Source organism: Vulpes lagopus, chromosome 10 (assembly GCF_018345385.1).
Source record: "Vulpes lagopus strain Blue_001 chromosome 10, ASM1834538v1, whole genome shotgun sequence".
Lineage (NCBI taxonomy): Eukaryota > Metazoa > Chordata > Mammalia > Carnivora > Canidae > Vulpes > Vulpes lagopus.
Window position 1 is genome coordinate 41,689,153 of NC_054833.1, and position 19,060 is coordinate 41,708,212.

At 40.8% G+C, this 19,060-nt stretch overlaps 1 protein-coding gene and 1 pseudogene across 2 annotated transcripts; both read left to right on the forward strand.

Annotated features, from left to right (window-relative positions):
- Positions 1–1,311: 1,311 nt before the first annotated feature.
- On the forward strand, positions 1,312–1,427 carry LOC121501107 (annotated as a pseudogene).
- A 4,721-nt stretch (positions 1,428–6,148) lies between these two features.
- On the forward strand, positions 6,149–18,907 carry MPZL2 (myelin protein zero like 2). 2 transcript variants are annotated; one of them, XM_041772859.1, is made up of 6 exons: positions 6,149–6,433; positions 7,420–7,586; positions 7,849–8,059; positions 11,464–11,611; positions 14,631–14,664; positions 16,521–18,907. In XM_041772859.1, the coding sequence occupies exons 1-6, from the start codon at positions 6,376–6,378 to the stop codon at positions 16,551–16,553; spliced, it is 651 nt and encodes a 216-aa protein (XP_041628793.1). In that variant the 5' UTR covers positions 6,149–6,375; the 3' UTR covers positions 16,554–18,907. The 2 variants fall into 2 exon arrangements, with proteins under 2 accessions (XP_041628793.1, XP_041628794.1); XM_041772860.1 differs by having other exon boundaries at positions 6,152–6,433; positions 14,631–14,706.
- Positions 18,908–19,060: the final 153 nt, after the last annotated feature.

A 19,060-nucleotide genomic window follows, 5' to 3' on the forward strand; every position in this document is an offset into this window, starting at 1 on the left:
GAATAAATAAATAAAATCTTAAAAAAAAAAAAAACTACCAGTATTCTAAGGAATAATGTTTAAACTAGAATAATGTAAAACAATAAATCTTAAACATTTTATAAACATTTACTTAATGGGAGGCGCCTGGGGGGCTCAGTTAAGCATCTGCCTTTGGCTCAGGTCATGATCCCAGGGTCCTGGGATTCAGCCCCATGTCAGCCCCATGTCAGGTTCCCTGCTTAGTGGGGAGTCTTCTTCTCCCTCTGCCACTTCCCCTGCTCGTTCTCTTTCTCTCTCTCTCTCTCAAATAAGTAAAATCTTTAAACAAAACAAAACAAAAACATTTACTTAATTCTAAGGAAACTTGGTGAAAGAGGGAATAGATTTTGCCAACATCTTATGAAAGTTTTCAAAACTGCAGAGAAGTGGGAAGAATTTTATAGTGAATATCTGTACATCCCACCTTGGTTCTTCAATTAATATTTTATTATACATGTTTTGTCATGCATCTGCTCATTCCTCATCCATCCCTTTATCCACTCATCCATCAATGTATCTTATTTTTCTGATGCATTTTAAAATTAAATTGCAGATATCAGAACACATCCCTCTACATACTTTAGCATTAATGAGTCTAATAGTTGTTTAAAATTCCTTTTAAAAATATTGAAATGGGTAGCCTGGGTGGCTCAGCGGTTTAGCGCCTGCCTTCAGCCCAGGGCGTGATCCTGGAGACCCAGGATCGAGTCCCGCATGGGGCTCCCTGCATGGAGCCTGTTTCTCCCTCTACCTGTGTCTCTGCCTCTCTCTCACTCACTCTCTCTCTCTCTCTCTCTCTCTCTGATGAATAAATAAATAAAATCTTTAAAAAATAAAAATATTGTAATAAAATTTTCATACAATGAAACACACAAAACATTAAATGTACACCATTTAAAGAGTTTTTTCAAATGCACAAACCTGTGTAACCAAAGCCTCTATCAAGATGCAGAATAATATCACTCTAGAAATTTCCCTCATGCCCCTCCTGTCAACCCCTGTCCCCACTTTCCTAAGAGCAAACACTGTTATGATTTTTTTCTACCAAAGATCAGTTTTGCCTGTTCTAGAACTTCATATCAATGAAACCAGAGAGTACATACTACTTTACATCTGACTAATTTTGTTCAACATAGTATTTTTGATATGCATACATGTGCTTGAATGTATCAGAAGTTTGTTCTTTTTTATTGTCGAGTAATATCCCATTGTATGAGTATTCTACAGAAGTACCCATTTTTCTGTTGATGGAGCCTTGGACTGTTTCCAATTTGCAACTATTATGAATTAAGCTTTGTGCAGTGGCAGTATTGTAGCCAATGAGGTTTATCTGAGGCATGATTATTGCTAAATGAAACTATTATGAATCAAACTTCTACAAATATTCTTTTTGTTGTTATATAGCTTCATTTCTCTTGGATAAATACCTGGGAGTGGAATTGCTAAGGTGGTTAGCTTTATATGAAACTTGGGTTTATAAGAAACTCTCAGACCTCCTCCCAAAGTGGTCATGGGAGCAGTTTTCAATATCTTAACTGAATATAATCACAAACAACCGAATTTCCTGTTTTTCTATGGGCACTGAGCATAGAGCTGTATTTAAATATAGTATTTCATCTGATTCTTACACCAAGCCTATGCAGCAGATATTACTATTCTCATTTTACATATGACATAATCGAGGCACAGAGAATGAAAATATCTGCCCAAGGCTCCACAGCTAGTCAGTGGCCCAGTGTCCATTTGGGTCTAAGCAAGTGGGATTCAAACTCTTGCCTCATGCCTCCCAGTGTATAGTAGAAAAAAAAAAGAAAAGGAAATGGCTGTGTCTTTTCTCAGGAAATGAATTAATTTCCTAAGAACGAATATTAGTCATGGTAACCAGAAAATACTATGCTCATCAATAAACATGATGTAAAGGTAAATTCTCACCTATTACTTCGATGTGGTACCTATGGTGAACAGGGAGGTCCTTCGGTTATCTTCAAAGACACCCATCTCTCCCGCCCTGTGCAAATCATCTAGCTGTTCTCTAGAGTAAGGGAAGGGTTAAACTTCAGAGTCACTTCCATGGGCTGGTTAATAAGAGCGCAATACCCCTTCTCTGTAATTAAGAAAGGAGCCCGGGGCTTTACTGGGGAGGTATAAAAGCTGCTGTGAGGTGGGGAGATGGAAAGCTGTTCCCTCCCGTGGTTTTTCTAAGCTATTAGAGCTCAGTCTCAGATCCAGACTTGGCTTTGGAATACATATCTCTAGAGGATGCAAGGCAAGGAGGCAAGGAGGGGAACTAAGGGGAACACATGGCTTCTTTTGGGCTGAGAGCCCACCTATCATCTATATCCCAGCTTCCCTCTCTCATCTTTGAGAAGCTCACCAGAAGTTTCAAAAAAATAAATAAATAAATAAAATAAAAAAAAGAAAGAAAGAAGGAGAGAAAAGGAAAAGAAAAGAAAAGAAAATGAAAGAAAGAAAGAGAAAGAAAGGAGCTATAAATTGGCACTGTTGTTGGTAGGGATGGCTGGGAGTCCCTGTGTCTTCTGAAGGTGGGTATTAAGTTTGTACTTTTCATTCTGGCTCCCAGGCCAGTGAGCCTATGAGAAAGTTGGTAGAGTACGTGGTAGTTGAGATTCCAAGGCTTTTCCTCATTATTTTCAATGGTCTGGTAAATACCAGAGTAGTTCCTCTCTTTTTGGGTCAAATATTAGCTACTTCCAAATGGTGTATTTGTCAGGATCAAGTCTGTACTCCCTAGGATGGAGAATGAGGACCCCCTCAGCCTCTGGCCTGGCCTGTCTCTCCAGCCTCCTGGCCTGCCACTCCTGCCTGAGCACGGAGAAATCATTTGCAGGCCCCCGCAGAGACCACATTTCCTGCCCATTCCCCTCCCATTTGTTTCAACACGAGTGCCTCTGTTTCTCTTTTCTCTCCAGAATTCCTGTTTGTCCTTCAAGGACACATTTCAGGGACACCTGGACAGCTCAGTTGGTTAAGCATTTGACTCTTGATTATGGCTCAGATCATGATCTCAGAGTCGTGAGATCGAGCCCCACGTGGGGTCTATGCAGGGGTGTGGTGTCTGCTTGGAATTCTCTCTGCCCCTCCCCCCAGTCACAAATATGGTAAGTATTTGTTAACATACACATTGCACCTCCCAAAATCTTCTTTGAACTCTGATTTTTCTCCCTGGGCAGATATGTCTTATTCTATATTATATGTCTTGCCTAGCATATAACAAAAATTAATTATAATCTTTCCTAAGAAGAAAACATATGGACAGAAAGTTTTTGAGTAAACAAATGCTTTATTTGAACCATCCTAAGAGCTCCATTACTTGCTTCCCTTGCTTTGTAGAATGCTAATTTTATTTTGTGGTGGAAAAAAAGCCAACAACACATTTTTGTCTTGCATGTGAAGATGACAGTTTTTACAAATATCGATACTGGCCAGTTGTCCTTTCTATCTTTTGAGTCCCTTGGGATGAGTTTCCTCCTCGTCAGTGGGTTTCTAGGTACCCTATTAGAAATATTTTTGGGAAGCATGGAGGGGTTTGGGACAGACGAGGTGCTTTCACAACTCTTGGTACTCCATCAATTTTAATGATAATCTGGATTTTTCTCCGGAAAAGTTTAGGGAAAAAAAGGTGATGTTTCTAACATTTCTCTCTTCTTCGTTTCTCCTTTTCCTAGGCACGAAGCATCCTTTAGCTAGATGCCTCCAGTTTTTTTTTTTTTTAAGATTTTATTTATTTATTCATGAGAGACACAGAGAGAGAGGCAGAGACACAGGCAGAGGGAGGAGGAGGATCCCTGCAGGGAGCCTGATGCAGGACTCTATCCCAGGACCCTGGGCTCATGACTTGAGCCAAAGGCAGACGCTCAACCACTGAGCCACCCAGGTGCCCCTATGCCTCCAGTTTTGATCACAGCCCTGTGACAGGCACCCTGGGGACTCAAGGGCAAATGTCCTGTTTACTCATTGTTTTCTCCACTAAAGGTGTCCAGCCCTTGGTCTCCTCCCTCCCCTCCCAGGGAAGGGAATGGGATGACTCTGGAGCCACTCCTGTTAACAGGAAGAAATTGGGCGTTGCTGGGCCAAAAGCCAGGAACTTGAACTCTGCTTCTGATCTGAGGAGCTGGGGACCCTCAGAGCAGGGCTCGCGGCCAGCTCACAAGGCATCTGGCTACCTGGGGGCAGAGAGAGTCCTCTGCTCCTGACAACAGGCAGTTTGTTCAGGGCTGCCTGCCCTGATTCCTCTCCTGCTGCTTTTTCTGTGTCCTTGAGCTCTTTGGTAACTCTACCTCTCACCAAAGTTTGCAATTTGCTCTAGACTTCAAAACCTCAGGCTTTGCCCCCCTCCTTTAGAGCTGCATTTCTCTGCAAGTTGAAAGCCGACAAAGAGGATCGAGTTTCCTCCACTGCTTTTCTTTTGGGCTCCTGGAGCTGAACTCTACAGACCTACATACCAGAGAGCCTCTCTATTTTATCCCATCACCATTTTGAAGATTTTCCCCAGCATTCTGATTTTAGGTTGATCTCTGACCTAGAAGCTGACAAAGGAGCCACTCTATTTTCAGGAGCACTCATCTAAATAAAAAATTCATGCTAGGACCCTGCTGATCTTCATTTGGGGTAGCCCTTGGGTTTCTCTGTTCTAACAACTGTTGTTTGTTGTTTATCGTTTTTTTCTTTTTTTTCTCATTTTCTTTTTTTGCCCCACAATCATGACATTTCTCCTGCTGCTTTTCTTTATCTTTCTGGCTTTTCTTTCCCATTTCTGTATGCTGCCTGTCCCTTAGTAGAATTTTCTTCCCTCTTTATGAAGTTTTGCCCTTTCCAGTCAGCCTGCCTCCTTCCTCTCCCTTTTCTGGCCACTTCTCCGTTCCAGGGTTTAACGAGGAATCACTAGTTTCTAGGTTGTTGATTCAGAGATTAGGCTAATCTGTTTCTGTTCAGGGTTAGGCTCCTGCTCAAGCCTATTTCTTCACTTCATGTGTAATCTTCATTTGTCTTCGGCTGTTTTGCAGTGCTGTGTCGTTAATCTGTAACAATTAGCCACCTTCTTTCCAGACAGGGAGGCACCTTTTCTCATTTAAATTTCTCAGTTCTTCAGATTTTTCAGACAGATGGCTGCCCTAAAAATGGCAGATGAAAAATGAGGCACAGAAAAGTTATTATGAAAACCGTTTCCTTGAGTGTCTTCTGGGTTTAATGGTTCACACTGGGTGTAATTTTGCAGCAAGAGCATTGGACTTAAGGTCAGATAAATTCCAGTTTTGCTACCTCTTGGCTGTGCCACCTTGGGCAAATCACTTACTTTCTCTGAGCTCTTAGTATTCTCTCTGGAAAAATGAGAACACTTTATGGGAGTATTGTAGAGGTGAACTGGATTAAGATAGGAGGTTAAACGAGCAGGGGTGATGTCCTGCTTCTTCTTTAAGTTCTTTGACGTGGAGGGATCATTACACATTGAGATTTGTTTGGGTCAGTTTATTTTATTTACTGATTGATTTATAGATTTTATTTATTTATTCATGAGAGACACAGAGAGGCAGAGACATAAGCAGAGGGAGAAGCAGGCTTCTTGCGTGGAGCCCAATGCGGGACTCCATCCCAGAACCCCAGGATCATGACCTGAGCTGAAGGCAGATGCTCCACCACTGAGCCACCCAGGCGCCCTGGGTTAGTTTATTTTAGGTGGATGTCAGGGAAAGCTCCAAGCTGGGAAAGATGCAGAGATCCTTGTGGTAACATTTGACTGAGACTGGGGGTACAAGAGGCAGGACATTTTGTTCAGAGAGAGTCTTAAGGAATACTGATTGCTTTGGAGTCATGCATCCAGTCTAGGCTCCTGTGGCCCCAGGGAGATGCTTTGGGAAGTGGAATCACAGCAAGGCGGTTTCAACATTTATTTCCCAGGCAAGCCAGAAGCCCGCTTAGAAAAAGCAGTGTGTGTGGGCCAAACCCAAAGCAGCCTGGGACGGTTCAGGCTGGCACCACCTCCTCTGGCTGTTTCTGAGGCCATCCAGAGGCCAGAGCCCAGGCAGATTGACTGGAAAGTAAAGAGCGGAGTGCGGAGTTTGGAACTTGTGCAGACAGACTGCTTGTAGAATAGAGGGCGGGAGGGAGGAAAAGAAGGAGGGCGTAGGGAGCTGAGGCCCCACCTTTCATTCCAGGAAGTGCACCGGCAGAGCAGGGATGAGTCACAGGCTCTGGCACTCAGCTTCCCAATAGGTGAGGGACTGGCTCTGGTCTCTGGGAAAACTCGGTGCTTGTTCTTACTGGAGTGGCCTTGGCAGGGTGCTGGAGCCATCGGTCTGCCCGGTCTGGTCTCTGGGGCCAGGGCTGGGTTCCCTCATGTATGGCAAGAGCACTTCGCGCGCTGGGCTGCTTCTCCTTGGCATACAGCTCACAGGTAAGGACAGGTGGGCGTCTCTCCGCGTGTCCTTCTTCACTGCTGACCCCACAAAGTTAGCTAATTATCTCAGAAGTTGCGAGAGTTTTGTGGGGGGAGCCTGAGCCATGGTGGCAGTTTGCTCAGGTTTTGACTTTACTGAAACTGAAGTTGGTGGGTTGGTTTTGGAGAACTGATTTTGGACAAACAGGTTTAAGTGTGTTTCCGCTGCTAGTGATTCCGGCACAGAGAAGGCTTTCTAATCTCAGGTTACAAACTGTGTGTGTGTGTGTGTGTGTGTGTGTCTACTCTCAACTTCCCAATGCAGGCAGGACTTGGCACTTGGGTTTCTGTGTGCGGGTCTTCTCTGGGACTCGCAGCAACCCTGGGAAAGCTGAAAGAAGAAAGACCCTCCGGTAATTTTTGCAACTGCTCCAATGTGCGCAAGCTCTAAATGCAAATATCGTGTTAAAAAAAAGAAAGCCACGTGGTATACAGGTTCCAGGAGTGCAAGCAGAAACTATCTGGGGTTGATTAATTCAATTTCTGCAGAAGACGAGGAACAGTATGAAATCATAACCTAACCAGGACCCTTTCTGGAAAGCTTCTAGGGGACCATTATACACACACATACAACGCATAATGCTTCATCTGAAAACATGTCTAATTCATGTTAGGATTACTTTTGATTTTTTTTCAGTTGTTTGTTTCTGCTTTGAATTTTCTTTGCCGACGTTTATAGTTTGTTAGAACCGTTTGGGGTGGGTACCATGAAGGCGAGGGTATGGTGCTGTGGAGACAATGAGCTCACTAAGACGGCTCCCTGTTGTTATAGGCATGGCAAGGTCATGGTTGCATGTAAGTGGGAGTGTGCAGACTCAGGGTGAAGTAAGTTGGAGAACTGGGGCATCTCAGTTCGGTTTCGTGCCTCACTCAGACATCTATTTCGGCAGTGTCAGCAGAAATTCTCCTAATACACATCTTCCTTTTCTTTTCCTTTGCGACAGCCCTTTGGCCCATAGCGGCTGTGGAAATTTACACCTCCCAAGTGCTAGAGGCTGTCAACGGGACAGATGTTCGGTTAAAATGCACTTTCTCCAGCTTTGCCCCCGTGAGTGATGCTCTGACAGTGACCTGGAACTTCCGGCCTCGAGATGGGGGGCCCGAACAGTTTGTAAGTAGATTATCGTCATTGGCCAGGGGACCCTTGGTTGGGAAGCAGGTCCTCCTCTCCTTGCCCTTCCTGTGCTCTTTTTGGCAACAAGTGCAGGGTGAAGCAGAGAAACAATTCTTGGGACAGAGACCAACAGAATGGAGAGGGTCGGTCAACGGAAAGCGGGAGGTTCTTGGAGGAGAGTGCAGGTGGGGCAGTGAGGCTGGCCCCCTCTACCTTGCCCAGGTACTGAAGAAGACCTTTGGCCACTTCTCCCTTCCAGGTGTTCTACTACCATGTGGATCCCTTCAAACCCATGAGTGGGCGTTTCAAGGATCGGGTGGTCTGGGACGGGAACCCTGAGCGGTACGATGTCTCCATCATGTTGTGGAAGCTGCAATTTGATGACAATGGGACATATACCTGCCAGGTGAAGAATCCACCTGACGTTGATGGGCTGGTAGGGGAGATTCGGCTCAGCGTTGTGCACACTGGTAGGTCGTGCAGGGGAAAATGGTTTTGGGAAGCGTGAGAGCTTGTAAAACAGATGGGGTGATCTTTTGTGATGGCTGGAAGGGTAGAGAGCAGGGCTGGCCCTTCAGATCCGCAATCTACAGAGGGAGACCGAAGAGTCGTGGGGTAAAAAGAGAAAGGCTTTGTTTGGTTGTGGAAAGAAACAGAGAGTTAAGCAAACAGACCAAGGGAATCTGTTACAGAAATGGCATTGAGATTGTAAAAGGGAGAGGAAGCAGTTCTCTGATAAAAGGCTGACAATAGATCTGTTCATTCACTCATTTATTCACCAGATACTTGTTGAGTACCTACTCTGTGCCAGGCACTGTCCTGCGCTTGACCTGTACTAGCTCATTTTTTTTTTAATATTTTTTTTTTATGTATTCACGAGAGACAGAGAGAGAGAGAGAGAGAGAGAGAGAGAGAGAGAGAGGCAGAGACACAGGCAGAGGGAGAAGCAGGCTCCATGCAGGGACTTGATGTGGGACTTGATCCTGGGACTCCAGTATCACGTCCTGGGCCGAAGGCAGGCGCTAAACTGCTGAGCCATCCAGGGATCCCCCATACTAGCTCATTTAATTCACACAACCACCCTAGGCGACAGATACTGATAATGACAGCTATCATTTATTGAGAACTTCCTACATGCTGGTGGCTTTGCATTTGTTATTTAATCTTTATACAGCACATCAGTTTATGGTGCACTTAGGAAGCTGAGGCTCAAAGAGATTAAATCACTTGTCCAAATTCATGGAGCTGATACATGGAATCATTTAGAACTCAAACCCAAGCATTTTTCTTTCTTTCTTTTTTTTTTTTTTTTAAAGATTTTATTTATTTATTCATGAGACACACGCAGAGAGAGAGAGAGAGAGAGAGGCAGAGACACAGGCAGAGGGAGAGGCAGGCTCCATGCAGGGAGCCTGACTTGGGACTCGATCCCAGGTTTCCAGGATCAGGCCCTGGGCTACAGGCGGCACTAAACCGCTGAGCCACCCAGGCTGCCCAAACCCAAGCATTTTGACTTCAAAACTGTACTCTAAATGAGTGCACCGTATTGTTTGCAGTCCTGTAGAGGCAAACCTGGAAACTGTGCCAGGTAACAAAGAGCCAAGGCCATAAAACTTCAGAGTTGTAAATCTGGGTTTGAGTTGCTGTTATTGTTTACCAACTGTCAATAAATCTTTTTCTTCTCTCCTTATAGTGAGAATAATATAGCGAGGATTACGGTGAGCATAAAATGAGATAATGAATGCAAAAATTCCCCAAACTCTGACTTGCACTGAAAAAAAAATGTTCTTAATATATATATATATATATATATATATAATATATTATATATATTTGAAAGATTTGAAAGATTTTTATTTATTTATTCATGAGAGACACACAGGGAAGCAGAGACATAGGCAGAGGGAGAAGCAGGCTCCTTGCAGGGAGCTTGACTCAGGACTCAATCCCCAGACCCTGGGATCACGACCTGGGCCAAAGGCGGACGCTCAACTGCTCAGCCACCCAGGCATCCCATAATAGTTACCATATATTGAGTGTTTATCTTATGTAGGCACAGCATAGAACAATTTACACAATTTTTTTTTTTAGTTTATTTATTTTAGTGATCTCTACACACAATGTAGTGCTTGAACCCATAACCCTGAGATCAAGAGTTGTGTGCTCTTCTGATTGAGCCAGCCAGGTGCCCCAGGAATAGTTTTCTTTCTTTCTTTTTCCTTTCTTCTTTTTTTTTTAAGATTTTTATTTATTTATTCTTGAGAGACAAAGAGAAAGAGGCAGAGACATAGGCAGATGGAGAAGAAGGCTTCCCGCAGGGAGCCTGAGCAGGACTCCATCCCAGGCCCTGGGATCACGACCTGAGCTGAAGGCAGACACTCAACCACTGAGCCACTTAGGTGCCCCAGGAATAGTTTTCTTAATGAGAAGTTAAGAAATGGATATTTTTACTCCTATTTAATAACTTGAGGAAACTGAGGCTCAAATAAGTTAATTACCCCAAATCACACAGCTAGTAAATGGAGGACCTGGTATTTTAACCTAACTCTCCCTGGAGTGTGCTCTTAACCAACACATTATATTACTGCCCAAAATGCATAAGCTATAAAGTGATAGATTTCCTCCTTTCATTCCTAGTATCATCCTTCGGGGCCCCATCAAGAGGGCTCTGTAACCCTGGAGAAGTCATTTGAGTACCGAGGGAAGTAATGGAATGTCCTTGGACCTCAGTGTCTGAATTCATCTGCATCTAACCTGCATGAACGGGTTAGACAAGAACACACGGTTTTTAGATGTACTGTGATCACTACTCTGAGAATCTAATGAAAGCCAGGGCTCTGCTTCCCACAAAAATAAACACATACACACAATATGACATGGGGGTTTGTGGGCTTGTGGCTCCCCTCTCTCCCCGTTGTTCTTCACAGACTCCAGGCTGGGAACCCCTGGGCTAGACATTTTCTAATGTCTTTTCTGGCTCTGAGGGTTTACTGGAGTTTATTTATTTAATTTTTAAAAGAATTTATTTATTTATTTGAGAGAGAGAGAGAGAGAGAGAGAGAGAGGGAGAGCATGAGAAGGGGAGAGAGCACAGAGGAAAAAGGGGAAGCAGATGCCCTCAGTCCCCGCTAAGCAGGGACTTGGGGCTCAATCCTAGGACCCCGAGATCATGATCTGAGCTGAAGGCAGATGCTTAACTGACTAAGCTGCCCAGGCGCCCTGAGCTTAACTGATGTTTAAATCAGAAATCGAATTAAAAGACAGGAGACCCAGGGATCTTTCCCTCTGTGCTCCTTCTTGCATCGTTTTATCTACTAGACTATGGTTACTGATTTCCTTGCCTGTCTTCCCAGTGGGCATGAGTTCCTTGGAGGTAATGTCTTTTTTGGCTTTGCAATTATCATGATGTCTGAACATACTAGGCCCTTAATTAGTTGGATAATGACCGACCGAATGCCAGAGGTGAGAGGGAATCCAGGAGAAACAGTTTGGGTGCTGGATTTGATTAGGTCAGCAATAAACTTCCGCCCCTAGGTGGTTCCACTGGCTCAGAGGTTCTCAAAGTTTTAGCCTATGTCAGAATAACTTGGAGGACCTGTTAAAACAGATTTGCTGGGCCCTACCTGGAATTCAGGAGGTGCCTGATAATTTGCATTTCAAAGTTTTTAAGAGTGATGCTGTTACTTCTGGGATCACAGTTTGAGAACCACTAAAGTAGTCTGCGTGGCTTTCTTATTGCTACTAGAATTCACAAGGTAATACAGCAGGAGAAAGGAAGATTCCATTTAATGATGAAAATACATCCTTATCTCTTTAGATTTCATCATGTTCCTTCTCTTTTTAGAAACATGAGATTCCCTTTTTCTCCTTACAGTCCGCTTCTCTGAGATCTACTTCCTGGCTCTGGCCATTGGCTCTGCCTGTGCACTGATGGTCATAATAGTAATCGTGGTGGTCCTCGTCCAGCATTTTCGGAAGAAGCGATGGGCTGAAAGAGCTCATAAAGTGGTGGAGATAAGACCGTAAGGCTGGGCAGTTCTGAGAAGCCTTTTAATGCTCTTTTATCATGACTTTTGGTATTTTACACTTGAGCTAAAAGATTGTGGAACAGATGTTCTTCCCTCTGAGTAAGTCTTGGGAAAGAGTTCAAATTCACAGGATGGATAAATTAGGGTGTGATTTAGTAACTTTACAAAAGCTTTCTTAATTTTATAGAAGATTTCATTGTAGCCTTATTATGAAGGATTTAATGTTATCAGAATCTGATTATGTAAAGCTTTTCTAGGATATTGCTTACTTCTATTTTTTTTTAAAGATTTTACTTATTCATGAAGACAGAGAGGGAGAGAGAGAGGCAGAGACACAGACAGAGGGAGAAGCAGGCTCCGTGCAGGGAGCCCAACGTGGGACTCGATCCCGGGTCTCCAGGATCACGCCCCGGGCTGAAGGCGGCACTAAACCGCTGAGCCACCCGGGCTGCCCAATATATTGCTTACTTCTAATGTAAAGTGTACATTTGTAAGAACCCCTGGGCAGTCAGCATGGGCACTATGGAAAGTCAGCCATGCTGATAGAAGGTGCTCAATAAATATTTTTTTGAGATAAAATTTACCTACTATAAACACTCACCTTTTTTTTTTTTTTTTAAGATTTTATTTATTCATGAGAGACACACTGAGAGAGAGGCGAGACACAGGCAGAGGGAGAAGCAGGCTTCCTGAAAGAAGTCTGATGCATGACTTGAGCCCAGGACCCTGGGTTCATACCCTGAGCTGAAGGCAGAAGCTCAACCACTGAGCCACCCAGGCGTCCCTAACATTCACCTTCTTAATATTTACAAAGTTGTGTAATTATCACCCACTAATTCCAGAATTTTCACCACCCTAAAAGAAATTCCATACCCTTAGCCATCACCATTGTCCCTTTCCACCTGCCCCTGACAACTACTAATCTATGTTCTGTCTCTATAGATTTTCCTATTGTTCAAAGGCAGGAGAACTTAAGTGCCCCCGAAATGAGAAGGCATTTTGAAACTGAAAAACAAAGCAGGCAACTCCATACGGAATACACAGAATTTAATGTTGAGTGACTTACTGACAGGGAGGCTCAGGAGGATTGCCACCTGGACAGCTAGTCTACACAGCTAGTCTTCTCAGAAGTCCCACGTTTAGTTTGCTGGTTTTAAAGGAGCAGGATGTGTGGGGAGTGTTCTCATACACGTGAGTGATCGCTAAAGTTTAGCAGACCTTCTGGCACCATCTGTGCCTCTGCAGAAAACTGATATCTGCACCAGTATCTTAATAGGCCCACTGAAATCAGGAATAGACTCCCTGGGCATTCTGGTGTTTGGAATGTGAGTGTGGAGTTTGTACATTCATCTTTTACATTATATCTTATACATTACTCTAAAACTTGTAGCCCTGAAGAGGTCATTAAGCACACTACAAGAAGAGGGTGGGCCAGCCAGTGTGGCTAGCATTCCTATACTTATTCTGGACATTTCATATAAATGGATAATCATACAGTGTGGCCTTTTATGTCTACTTCTTTGACTTAGTAGAATATTTTCAAAGTTCATCCATGTACAGCATATGGTAGTAGTACTGCATTCTTTTTTATGGCGGTATAATATTCCATGGCACATACATACCACATTTTGTTTATCCATTCAATTGACGGACACTTAGATTTTCTCTACTTTATGGCCAGTATGACTAATGCTGCTATGAACATTTATTTATAAATTTTTGTATAGACATATATATATTTTTAAGATTTTATTTATTTATTTGAGAGAGAGAGAGAACAGAGGGAGAAGCAGACTCCCTGCTGAGTAGGGAGCTCAACGTGGGGCTCAGACCCAGGACCCCGAGATCATGACCTGAATAGAAGGCAGATGCCCAACTGACTGAGCCCCTAAGATATTTGTTTTTAATTCTCCTGGTATATACCTAGGAGTGGAATTGTTGGAAGACATGGTAACTCTGTTTACCTTTTTGAGGGATTGCCAGACTGTTGTAAAAGACAGCTACATCATTCTATACTTCCATCACCAATGTATGAGCTTCCAATTTGTCCATATCCTTGACAACACTTGTCTGATCTTTTGATTATAGCCACCTAGTGGGTGTGGGGTTATATGTCACTGAGGTTTTGATTTGCATTTTCCTAATGACTAATGATGCTGAAAATCTTTCTATGTGTTTATTGGCCATTTGCATATCTTATTTGGAGATCTATCTATTCAAATGTTTTGCCCATTTAAAAGTTGGCTTGTTTTTGTGGGTTGTCTTTTCACTTTCTTCATGTTCCTTGAAGCACAGAACTTTTTAATTTTGAAGTCCAATTCATCTATTTTTTCTTTTGTTGCTTCTGCTATTGGTGTCATATCTAAGAAATCATTGCTTAATCCAAAGCCATGAAGATTTGTGCTTGCTTTCTTCTAAGAGTTTTACAGTTTTAACTCTTATGGTAGGTCTTTGATTCATTTTGAGTTAATTTTTGTATATGGAGTGAAGTAGGAGTCTAAATTCATTCTTTTGCATTTTTCCAGTTGTCCCAGCACCATTTGTTTCTTTTCCTCAAGAAATATTTACTGAAGTAAATACAATTTGATTTTAAGGAGCCGAATGAACCCAGTTCTGACATTAGAGTTTGACTACAAAGGAATAAAGATGACTTTTAGGTCAACACAAAACTTTTTTTTTTTCTTTTCTGAATAAGGAATGGAATTAGGGGCTGGATACTAATGATAAACTAAGGTGTCTTCTTTAAATCCTTCAAGTTTCCAAATTGTATTCCCATCTAAAAGTATTCTGAAGAATGTAGAAGTTCAGATACCCAGGGTCATGTGGAGGCATGTGTATTATTAGATAGATGGCACTAGTGGTTTAGATCTCTGTGACCTTGGATCTATTCCCAGATACATGTAATGCTTCTCAAAATGGGGTAGGGGGATACATTGCCCAAAGTTTTCTAGGATTTATCTCCCTTGCTTCTTGTTATTTTCACCTGAAGTTGGTTTTTGCTTCTTTGTTACAGAAAAGAAGAGGAAAGGCTTAACCCAGAAAAAAAGGTCTCTGTTTATTTAGAAGACATAGACTAACATTCTTACATGGTGAGGCTCATAGATGGTTGATTTCTTTCCTTAGCTTTCTTGTCTGGTCCATCTCTAATGTGGATTTCCCAGATTTTAGGACTGTTTGGTGTTTTCTACACGAAATTAGAGAAGCTGGGTCAGGGAGATAAAAGTCTTCTATTAGTGTTATGGACAGTTCCTCTTTTTTGTTTTGTGCAAACAATGAGGCAGTTAGACCCTGTTGCCATTGAAGATGGGAGAATTCTAAGATTATTTGAGGCCTTGTGGTTATGCTTACCATAACCAAGAATAATAAATTCACTTTCGGCATGTAAATAAATCTTTATTTTTTTAAACGAAAGAAGTAATATCTACTTGTTTTGTTTTATTTTTATTTTTATTTTTTTTTATTTTTATTATTTTTTTTTTTAAATTTTATTTATTTATGATAGGCACACAGTGAGAGAGAGAGAGAGGCAGAGACACAGGCAGAGGAAGAAGCAGGCTCCATGCACCGGGAGCCCGACGTGGGATTCGATCCCGGGTCTCCAGGATCGCGCCCTGGGCCAAAGGCAGGCGCCAAACCGCTGCGCCACCCAGGGATCCCCTTGTTTTGTTTTAAACCAATCATGGCATCAAGAGAATGACTCAACAGATATGTCTGACATTAAGAAAGAACTTTTATACTAGTTGGGATTCATTTCTACTCCTTTCATTGAGTTATTGGAACCATGGATCTATTTTTAGTAGTGTGTAGTTTTTTTTTCCAGTTTTTAGGTTTATTATGCTTAATAGGTAGGATGGTTTAATTCTTGTATCATCAGAATGTTTTCTATTCTCTGAAGTAGAAGTATTATTATTTGCAAAGAGAGTCACATTTTTGGAGGCTAAAGCTTCAGGGAAAGGCCTCAAGAATTTATAAAACAGAATATGGAGAGAAATGATTATATTGTAAACCCAGAAGAATTTGGTATCAGAGAGATTTTACCAAGGGCTATTGTCTTTATTTTATTTTATTTTATTTTATTTTATTTTATTTTATTTTATTTTATTTTATTTTATTTTATTTTTTTGCTATTGTCTTTTTGAAACCAAGCAGATCCTCTAACAAGTTAGGGTCATAGAAAATGAAGATGGAACTGAAAATAAATTTAGGAAGTTAACACAATCAAGTGCAATATGACTAGATGTCCTCACTGGATGGATACTAGTTTGAACAAACAAGTTGTAAAAAAATTTGAGGGGGAACAAGTGGGAGTCTTGAATATGAAAATTTTGAATATGGATAATATTAGGGAATTACTGTTCATTTCTATTAGGTATAATAAAGGTATTGTGGTTACAGAGGAATGTGACCCTATTTTAAATATACATTTATGTATAATATTAATTTATTACACATAAATTTGTATATGTATTTATTTATATATAACAAATTAAAGACCAAATAAATATATGGCAAATAATATCAAAATGCTTTAAAATTAGGTGATGGGTGATTTCTATACACTGTCTTTTCTATTTTTCTGTGTGCTTGATTTTGTTTACAATAGAAGGAGAGGGAAAGAGAGAGACAGAGAAAGAGAAGGTATGCATGGGAATGAGTGAGCTATGGATCATCCCAGTGTCCATGCAAGGCAGAGACTATGGATTAAGGACACTGACACTGAGAACTATGTAATAAAGATCAGGAAACATCTTTTAAAAGTTGAATGAAGAGGAGAACAAGTACATTAAAAATATTTTCTTTCATAGTGGAGAACATATCTAATAATATATATGTAATTCATAATTCCAGGTACCTCTATGCACTCTTCCCAAATGCATTATCCATTTAAACTTTTGTATTTCAGGAGGCTGAAGATTCCCAAGAACAAGAACCCTAGGATAAGCTGAAGTTGATGGAAGCTTTTCTTTGGCTTTTCCAGTTGTGACCTGTCTTCCAACCAGCTCTGCAGTACATAACCATGTAGATAAGCAACATCTCTCTGGAACTGGCATAGGGCCCTCTTGAGCAGATACCAACAAACAAACACACAGCCCATTACTAAGGTTTTATTTAATTTCAGAGTGCAAATATTTTTTTAAATGCTCATTTTTAGCTTTTTATACTAAGAAGTTACATTTTTGCCCTTAAACACTCCTTGTGGATTATGAATTGTATACACATACAGTGGTATCAAATAGATGAAAGCCATCTTGTCTGTCATGACATTTCCTTTAATATATTAGTTTCTTTAGAGTAGCACTCCTGCTAAGGTTAATGTGTTTACTCTTTCCTTCTCACTCTCAATTAGAGGGTGAACTACTTCAGCTGTTTTTGATTGATTAACAGAAAATCTTAAACTGTTAAAGAACAGTTTGATTTTTCATGGCTGTCCTTAGGTATGGGGCACATCTTGTTTTATTGAATTTCTTTCAGTATCCTAGATGACGTTTTTTTTTTTTGTATTGTTGATCCAAGTTTTACAATAGCTCAAATCTAAATCATAAAGTAGTTAAAGTAGTTAGAAAAGTTTACATAAATGCTCATAGGTTGACAAATGCCACTTTAGGACGAATCACTTGTTACCTTTTTCACTGTGTTGTGAAAACTGACGGTGCAGGTCTTTCATGAACAGTGGATACTGTTTAGCTTACTACTCAGCTATCTATAACAACAGAGCAAAATCTTTGCTCACTTGCAGACTGGAGTCATTAAGCAGTTACATGTAAGGATTCTGAAATAGTATATTACGACTATAAAAATTTAGGGCTGGTGAAAAAAATCAACCCTAAATGTTAATTTTGTACAGTATTATATAAAGCTCTGAAAACTGGATGAGATTATTTATTTTTTCCCTTTATTTTATTTTTGCTTTTATTTACTTGCTTACTTTGTAGGAGGGAGGATTTGGTATGGGACAAAGAAATAGCAAAACTAACAATATGAAACCAACTCTATTCATTTTTTCCCTTATACTAGTAGAGAAAGCAAACTTTGTAAGTGGGCTATGGAAAGAAGAGTCCTTTTTAAAAGTGTTTAGTCTCCCAGCATCCTTCCAAACTTAAGGTATAGTAGCATTTATTTAAAAAATAGAAAACATCTGAAAGTTTAGTTGCCCACTCCTCAACCCATCTTTATGGTCTCATATTTTCAGTTTTCACTGACTGGGCCAAAGATGCTCTTTCTCTTAACAAACTGGAATTTTGAAATAGGTCACCTGTATTTAAAGATGCTGAACCTTGATATATTTTTGAGTATTTAAAAATAATGGGTACAATTTACATATGAACCTTGATTTTGAATTCATTCCATACTTGTCTCATTTTGTCTTACAATAAAAAGTAGTTTTAATACTTAGTTTTGAAACTAAAAATTAGATTTAAGGTCTATATTATTTTTAACTCACATTTTCTATTTTTCTCCATAATTCAACTTTTGAAAATAACAATATTTTTTCAAACAAATGGCCTGGATGATGTTCCATAGTGTAATGACTAAGTAATTAGAAACTCATGGAAAGTCTTTGCAGCAAAACTTGTAGCTTGTTTCTTGGTTAAATATTCAGGGGTTAATATGACCTTGTTGTTCAGTGTCTTCTTCCTTTTTTTTTTTTTTTTTTAAAGACTTTACTTATTTATTCATGAGAGACACAGGCCGAGGGAGAGAGAAGTAGAGACACACGCAGAGGGAGAAGCAGGCTCCATGCAGGGAGCCCGATGTGGGACTCGATCCCAGGTCTCCGGGATCAGGCCCTGGGCTGAAGGCGGCGCTAAACCGCTGAGCCACCTGGGCTGCCGCAGTATCTTATTCCTAAAAAGAAGTTTTGTATTGTAATTTATTTTTTATTGTGCCTTAAATACATATGTAAATAGCCTTTAGTAATAAAGAATCATCAGTTATATAATTTGCTTATATACAAATCTACAGATTATACAAAGCAAGTATCAAAAATCAGATGGTCAAATATTTTACCTTTCCTTGAGAATTTTCTTATAGGGAGCCTGGAAGTCAATAGTGGATAAAATTCGTTTATTCTGGATAAATAAATGTGTATGGATTTCCACAGAATTCTACATTGACTTGGATAACTGGGGATTGGGTATGACAAACTATTTAGTTTGGGAACTCTTTTGAAAGAAGAGTATCATCTATTCTGTTTGGTACTCTTTTGTTACCTTCTTAATAGAGAAAAATGACTAGTTTTCAAGTCTGGTAATGGAACGGGAATTGAAAAATAAAAGCGTATTAAACTTTCCCCAAAGCTGAAGCTTGCTTTTGTTCCCCTCTTGTTTTCATCAAATACACACAGATTCCAAGAGGATCGGTTGACTAATGATTGGAGCAGGGTACCACCCCAACTCTTATTTTTTTTTCACCCCATCTCTTTTTTAGAACAATGGGACAGCC